Source organism: Coloeus monedula, assembly GCF_965178545.1.
Source record: "Coloeus monedula genome assembly, chromosome: 3".
In the NCBI taxonomy this organism is placed as follows: domain Eukaryota; kingdom Metazoa; phylum Chordata; class Aves; order Passeriformes; family Corvidae; genus Coloeus; species Coloeus monedula.
Genome location: NC_138783.1, coordinates 108,761,230 through 108,769,543, shown reverse-complemented (window position 1 = coordinate 108,769,543; position 8,314 = coordinate 108,761,230). Strand labels below are relative to the sequence as shown.

Here is an 8,314-nt window from a genome sequence, read left to right as displayed (position 1 = left end):
CGCCCTGACCCCGCCACTGCTGCGAGCCTTTGCTACTCTGTAGCCCTGTCGCGCCCTGCCTGCCAAGATCTTCGAGGGGTTCCCACCACAGCTTCTGAGTTTGGATACATCTTGTCTGCCACCCGGGATTTGTGCTGGTCCCTGCTGTTCCAGCCTGCTGTTCCCGAGGGTCCGGCCGGACACCGGGATCGGCTGCCCAGGGGTTTGTGGAGCCTTTGTCCCATCCCTTCCCGGGATCCCGGGATCGGCTGCCCAGGGGTTTGTGAAGCCTTTGTCCCATCCCTTCCCGGCATCCCAGGCCGCCAGTGCCGCGTGCTCCCCGAGCTCGCTCCGGAGCGCCCCCTGCAGCCGCGGGGGAACCATCGCACCTGCCCTGCTCACCGGGAGCCGCCAGCGCCCCTGCCGGCTGCGAGCGGAACTGCACCCGAGGGGAAAGGGCCCGACAGCCGAGAAGGCTGGCACTGGGTTTGGGATTGTTTGCTGTTACTGCCATAGTTATTGCTGTTTGTTTGACTTGCTATACACATATAGAATAGTAAAGAACTGTTATTCCTATTTCCCATATCTTTGCCTGAAAGCCCCCTTGATTTCAAAATTATAGTAACTCGGAGGGAAGAGGGTTGGTATCTGCCATTCCAAGGGAGGCTCCTGCCTTCCTCAGCAGACACCTGTCTTTCAAACCAAGACACACACACTGTTAGGTGAGCTGCTGGTGGGATACAGGAATACTGTCAAATCACAGCCTCAGGGAAGCTGGAACAGCTCTGGAAATTCTGGTCAGCATCTCTCAGCTGGGTCCACTTCAACTGTCTTTGGCTCAGGCTCTCAGTATGCTCCTCCTAAGGAATCCATTGCCCATCCAGGAAGGGGGCAGCAGTGCCATCAGGAGTATGTGGTACAACACATAGGTAGAACTACTTTTCCCTTAATCCCCACTTATTTCAAAAAACACCCCAGTAAAATAGGGAAAATATGAATGGTGGTCAATCTAACAAATGGATAGTCACAATGAGAAAAGCATGAAAAATACAAATATACTTCAATTCCAAAACCTTGTTTTAATAAAGCATTTATTTTTACAAAAGACATACTGCTAAACATATCCTTATAACAATATGCCACATTAAACTTTGTTTTTCTGTAGAGAAAATTTAACATCTCTTGAACTAATCACCAAATTGAGTCTATTTTACATCTGATCTTAAAATCAAATTTTATTTTTAAGCACTTATACTAAAAGGAAGAGTGTGTATTTATAGGACATGAGGATCAAATTCTACACTGGAAAAAAAGGCTTGTCTCATCTAATGGTGCACTGAAGCACTGATGGCATAAAAACAAATGCTTATTTGGTCTTGTTCTGAAACTGAAGTCTTGCCCTCTGGCCAAGAACCAAATGTGCTACTAGATGAGTGATACAGAGACACTGAGCAGCAACATGAGAGAGAGGCTGTCAAGACTGCACTCTATCACCTTCATATCCAAGGCTTTGTCTGAGTTAAAAAAACCCTGTAACCACACATGCACACACAAAACCAACCCAAAACAGAAACAATCAAAGAAAGCCCCAAACAATACAAACGAGTAATCCTTTGTCTGGAAGCTTGTAAACCCATTAATGACTGTACCACAAGGAGCTTGGTAATACCCATGCAACACCAGATCTTCCAGCAGAAACCAGGCACTTCCACTTCATGCTAAAAGGATTTTCATGCATTTTCCATCAAATAGTTAGGTGTCTGTGAGGGATTTTGTTTTCTTTTTGGTTGTGAATAGAATGCTTGTTGACTTTAATTTAGCTGAAATGCTATGGACAGGCAGAACTCAGATTTTTAAATAAAGACTATAAATTGCTAAATACCAACATGAAAAACACAAATAAATATTTATGAGACATTCATAATATTTTAGCTGGGAAAGAGATTATCTAACCTGAATAAAATAAACTTCCATGTACATCAGAATACATTAAGAATTAGAATGAGAGAAATGAGTGCTTAAATGCACTTGTCAGAGAAGGAAGTACACATATAACTACAGCAGTGTGATTTCTGGCACTGAGTAGTAAATCAAGTTTCCGTTTCAGTGTGGGATACACATTCTGTTATAGTTATCAAAGACAAAGACTTTTTGTATAAGTCTGTTTAGAAAATGAAGAGTCAGAAAAATCATTATGTAACAGAAGAATTGCATCTACATTTCAGACTTGTTTGAAAGAGAAACACCTTGAAAAATTAAAAACCTGCAACCAATATTGCTACATCAGGGAAAGAAAAATCTATTGTAGACTTGGTATAAAAGTTAAATATTTCCTTTGTCTATAGCCCTGTGTAAGCAGCATCCTCCCATAATAAGCAGAACATTCCCACAGCTGGAGTCCAAGGTCAAAGCTGCAAAGGCAATGATTCCAGTCTCAGCTGTACCATGCTTTCCCATAGATATTTTCCAAGTTAGACTCATAAAAAACACATCTAGATTCCACAGTCAGACTACTAATCTGTACTTCATAGGAGAAATGCTACTGAAGACAACTAAAAGCTTTGAGATGCTCTTTTTCTAAAAATTGGCAAGATTTACCTCTGAAGTAAGTGAACAACCCCTCCTCCCAAAAAAACTAAGAAGGAAAAAGACTAAAAAGGCTGAAAGAAACTATCTAAAACCCTAATGCTGAGGAAACACTGATGACTATAACAGGAAACAACCTAGAATGGCAAAGAAAAAATCTAGACAAATAAATGACTGTTTTCCCTTTACCAATTACACTATTCAAATGAAAAAATTGGTAACATTTGAAATTAATACATTTGTTTTGGATGTCTAACATCTTTTTTTTCTTAGAGGACGTTTGGTGAAACAACTGACCTATCAGCAAAGTGCAGACATCACTTAATTGGTGCAGTTCTCCGCTACTGCAAAGCCAGTAAAGGGCTTTCTCTTGTTAGGGTCTGTGGAAAAGAAAATGCATTTCACAGGTAAAACCAGAAGTATGATAATCTAGATTTTGGACAGTTTGCATTTGGAAACAAGGTTTAGTTGAGGCAGGTAGCCCATCAGTGTTTTATATAACTTTGTAGAAAAGTGCCTTACAAAAAGCACAAGCCATTTGTAAAAGACTTTTGTAAAGAATATCCCCTCTGAGTCCAATTGTGAAGAAACACTTGGAAAAGACTATATGACTCTATGCTTGTGTAAGCTGATAGGGTAGGATTGACTTCACAGGGAAAAGAAATTGCCAAGATGTAGCCCAAAATTATTTTATTTCTACAAAATCCAAAGCACTCAATGGTATTTTCTTAAAAAAACATTAATAAGGTTATGGAAAGAAAATGCAGCTTTCCAAAGCTGATTTAATCTTCTCTTGGTAGAAGATACTAGTAGAGCAGGTACAGAATTTTGCTTAAAACCGGCTGCTTTCTCTAACTCTGTCAAGGCTCTTCCAGATCACATGAACCAGAAAATGTTTCTGTTTTAACCCATATGCAGCAGACAGAAGTAACTTTACTTTCTGTAGTGTTTATTTACTCCTCTTTGCTGCACCCACTTTTACTTAGCTGAGAAGGTGCTTATTTTTCATTCAAAAGTCCACACTTGGACAATCACTATTCCCCTGTCCCTCCTGTGTAAACATCAAGGCCTGGAAGGATTATCTCCTTGCTCTGGAGTCCATATGCTACTCGGAGGAGATGGGTCACTGAAAGTATCTAAGAGGAAAGATTCATGGAGAAACAGAGCCTGAAGGGAAAATGAAAATATTTTAAATGCATGGATGGGACAACATGACATCAGAAAGATGGGTCATGTGTTGAAAGGCAGAGCAAGGGAATTATTAATGGGAGTGATTCGGTGGGGGATCCCCGTGGGTGCTGCAGCGGCACCAGCCTCAGGCATGCTGACAGAGCCTTGTTTGCACCCCTCACAGAGCACCCATTTGGGCAGGGACATGTCCGATCCTCTCTCCCCGCAGGGCAGCACTGAGGAGTTCAATTGGCACACAAGGCATCACTCCTTAGGGCAAGCATACACAAAAGTCCTCTGTGTCATTAGTGGTGTCACCTTTTACTCCTCCTGCGGGAATTTAATTATTTGGACCAATTCAGCACTCCTTTCTTCACCAATACACCTTTCTCTCTCCTCCCCCAGACCTCTCGGGTACTTGTGACGGCGGTGGGGCCGGTTGTCATTTCTCGGTGGGGTCCCGCGGAGATCGCGGGGGCGGGAGCTGCTCCCTACGGTGGCAAAACGAGAGAGCAGCGGGAGCTGCCCTGCCCTGCCCTGCTCTGAGCATTCCGGCATTAACATCAGCCAGACCCCCTCGGAAAGTGGGGCCGGGAAGGGGCATCCCGTGGCCCCGCGCTGGGCGAGTAGGGTGCAATTTGCCGCTCATCACGCCGCAGCCTGCGGACAGAGGTGCCCGGCTCGCCGGCTCCCCCCGGGTATCGCTGTCTCAGCTAAGGAGGAGGAGGGTTTGGTTTGTTTTTCATGCCCCCTCCTCTCCCCCGCCTCTTTTCCAGCCAGTAAAGAGTGTCTGCCCCTTTGAACCGCCGGTACGGCGCCTGCGGCTGCACACACACACCCAGACACAGGCACACACCCCCGCCGGCTATAAATAAGTTAAAGAGCCGGGCAGAGGGCGAGCAGTACGCGTCCGTCGGCGGGCCCAGGAGGCAGGGACCGCCCCGCCGAGCCTCCCAGGCAGCTCAGCCCGGCCCCCGGGCGCCGGACCCGCGGGTACCATGGCGTGCGTGGAGCGCTGCTGCCGCTGCTGCGCGGAGGGCCGGCGGCACAGCAGCATCCTCTACAGCATCCTCCGCAGCGAGGAGCGGGCGGTGCCGCCGGCCGGGCCGGCGCCCCAGGGCTGCCCGTGCGGGTCACGGAGGCGGGTGGCCCTGCGGAGCCCGCAGGTGGCTTGCAAGGCGGCCTCGGCCGTGCTGGTGAAGACGCTGCGCTTCGTCCAGAACGTGCCCTGCTTCCAGGAGCTGCCGCTGGAGGAGCAGCTGCTGCTGGTCCGCAGCTGCTGGGCGCCGCTGCTGCTGCTGGGGCTGGCGCAGGACCGGGTGCAGCTGGAGACGGTGGAGAGCGCGGAGCCCAGCATGCTGCAGCGCATCCTCACTGCCCGGCAGCAGGGCGAGCAGCCCCCGCCGCGGGCACCGGCACCGGGCCGGCCGCAACACGGCCCGCACCTGCCCTCGGCCGGCGACATCCAGGCTATCAAGAGCTTCCTGGCCAAGTGCTGGAGCCTGGACATCAGCACCAAAGAGTACGCTTACCTCAAGGGGACGGTGCTCTTCAACCCGGGTGAGTGGCCGGGCGGGGCAGAGGGGTCTCTCTGCCACAGGGCAGCGGGGAGGGCGGAGAGACCCTCCTGTATCCCCAGGGGAGCGGGGCAGACCCGGGGCTTTCCTCAGGCTGAAAAAGGTGCTGGAGGAGAGGGACGCGGAACAAGGTTTCACCCTCTGCCCCCTCCTCAAGATCCCGGCCGCAGGCAGGAGGGGGTCCGGCAGAGGCTCGGTCTGGGGTCCTGAGGGCTGGCGCCCTCCACAGATGCTTTCCACGAACAAAGCGAATTCCAAGCGCCTGCCAGTTGATTAGGGAAAGTTGGGAGTCAGCAGCGGCTCCTTGCTCGTTTCCCTCAGGGGAGCGGCGGGACCTCTGCTCCACCGCCCGAGGGCAGCGGGTCTGCCCGTGCCGTGCCCGGCGGTCTGCGCGCCCGGGGAGCAAGGGAAGGCTCAGGGCTTCCACAACAAAGTGCTGTTTTGGCTTTTGGTGTAGCACTTATGATCGGGGTGTTTTTTGCCGTTTCTCTTTGTGGAGACTCCCATGAACGCAGCTCTACCAAGGGACATATTATCATGTTGGTGACTTCGCCTGAAAGGTAGCTGTCAGGCTGGATATGACACTTCCCAAGTATGGCAGTGCCCTTTTAAAGTGGGACAGGGCTCTTCCAGCACTTCCACAGCCAAACTGTTAGTTATTGATGGTTAGGTTCCTACAGTAGTACTTTGCATTTATCATCCTGCTCCTGTAGCTTTGCTTCCTATACAGGTAAGAGAGAAAAAGTTACAATGGTGAAGCTTATGTTACACAAGGCAAATTTGGAAGCTGGTCTAATGTAAAATGATAGAGGCATTGTTCTGGTAGAAAAAAATTTATTCTCTGAAAGGGTGGTCATGCTTTGGAAGAGGCTGCCCAGGGAAGTGGTTGAATCACCATCCCTGAAACTGTTCAAAAATATAGCTGTGTTGCTCAGGAACATGGTTTAGTGGTGGACCTGGTAGTGTTAGGTTAGTGGTTGGACTCGCTGAATTTGGAGGTCTTTTCCATCCAAAATGATTCTGTGGTCACATATAGCCCTAATTCTGCACCTTCCATCTTTCAGTATCCTTACTATAGTTCATTGGGAAACTTCTGTTGTATGTTGGAGTCAGTACTTCTTGCCACTTATAAACTGGAGTAGAAACAGTTGTCAAAAGAAGCCTTAAATGTGAACAATACATTTTTGTAGAAGTGAAAAACTGAAAAAGTTAATTTTATTGTCTTCTCCACTGTAATGGTGTTTTGGAGAGCATTCTTCAATCAAAGTTTTTATCAGCTAATTTGTTTAGCACTTAAGTGAATGTTGATGAACATTCATATTTAAGGTTTTTGAAGAAGAGTATGATAAGATATGATAAGAATTTGATGTGCCCAATAAAATTTGGCATGTTGACTTTGCATACAAGAAGTCCTCTAGCAATTTAATTTCCTTCTTTCTTTGTGTGATAATTACAATCTGTGAGCTGTTAGGAGTTGTTCTGTAAGAATAATGTTGTTTTATAAACAAAAATTATGTAAACAAAATAATTTGGTTTTCTTTTCAGATCTACCTGGACTGCAGTGTACACAGTACATTGAAGGGCTGCAGAGGGAAGCACAACAAGCTCTAAAGGAACATGTCAGACTCGTTCACAGAGGTGATGAAGCCAGATTTGCCAAGCTGAATGTTGTTCTCTCCTTGTTAAGATCTATTAATGCTAATGTGGTTGCTGAATTATTCTTCAGGCCCATCATTGGAGCGGTGAACATGGATGACATGCTTTTGGAAATGCTTTGTGCAAAATTATAAAGGTGTGTAAAATAATGAAAATAAGTCCAGTGCAAAGGAAGCCACAGAGCAGGATAGTGTAAAGTATTGTAAATAAACTAACTTATTGTTTTTACATAGATAGTATTTTTGTATTCCATAATAAAATATTCTTCAAGTTCTGAAATTAATTTTTATTAAACACGGTGGTTTTGGAATAAGGTTACGATCATCAAAACAAGCTTTAAGGTTGTAGAGAATGTTCATATCCAAAGCTGACTGGCTATTCTTTTACCATGTCTCTGAATAAAGAACATATTTACTATATTGTACTCTCAAGGTGAGTAATCCCTGCTTTTTCAAAATAAGCAGTCTTACTGCAATTCTTACTACTATTGACTTTACAGAATCAGAGTCTATGAAGGTTATTAAATAGTCACCTAAGGTTTTCTTCCATATGGGGAAGATGTATTAGGAGTATTTTGAGGCTTAATGAACCTTAAAGTAGCTTCATCAACTCTAATATTTGCAGTAAAACATTCCATTCAACATACTTTGGGCTCCAGGAAAATAAAATAAATCTGTTCCCCAAAACAACAAGCAAATAAAAACCACCTCTAAAAATAACCAAACAGCCAATGCTGATTAGGGTCAGGAGAACTAGCGGGGTGGACTTCACACTTATTTCATCTAGATAGCTGCTAACTGGGATTTCAATAGTCAGATTCTTCAGACTACTTATTCCTGTAGAAAAACAAAATTATTATGCTGAAACATGAGGTACCACTGGTACATCCATCACAGTTTGTCAGATCATGTGATGATGTCTTAATTAAGCATTGAGCTTAAACTTTTTTTTTTTTGTCTTGGACTTGATCCTTTCTCCCAAAGTCATTGTGTTTTCATTGGAAAAATACCGTTTTAAAAATAAAATCAGAAAGGGAAAATCAGTGATTTAAGGGGATTTGTTTAATGGATTTCCTTTCTTTGCATGCAGTTTTCTAGCTTTTCCTCAGGGGAATATTGGTAAAGAAATAGAAAGTGTGACAGTGTTCCCAAAGTAAAAGGTATCAGTAACTCCATGTATTGTTCAGACATATATTAACCACTAGCAACAGGTGGTTGTTGAAACAATTAATAAAGTCGAAGAAGTTGCTCTCCTTAATAGGAGGTGTGCAGGGGAGAGAGGAGGGAGTTTGAAGAGCTTTCTTTTGCTGCCACCTTGCACAGAGGATAATCACAGGTCCTACACTA

The 8,314-nt window shown here is 45.5% G+C and overlaps 1 protein-coding gene across 1 annotated transcript; it reads left to right on the top strand.

The window, feature by feature from the left end:
* Positions 1-4,733: 4,733 nt before the first annotated feature.
* NR0B1 (nuclear receptor subfamily 0 group B member 1) lies at positions 4,734-7,102 on the top strand (the record flags this gene model as incomplete). Its single annotated transcript, XM_082278799.1, has 2 exons — positions 4,734-5,295; positions 6,858-7,102. The coding sequence occupies 2 exons, from the start codon at positions 4,734-4,736 to the stop codon at positions 7,100-7,102; spliced, it is 807 nt and encodes a 268-aa protein (XP_082134925.1).
* Between the last annotated feature and the right edge of the window lie 1,212 nt (positions 7,103-8,314).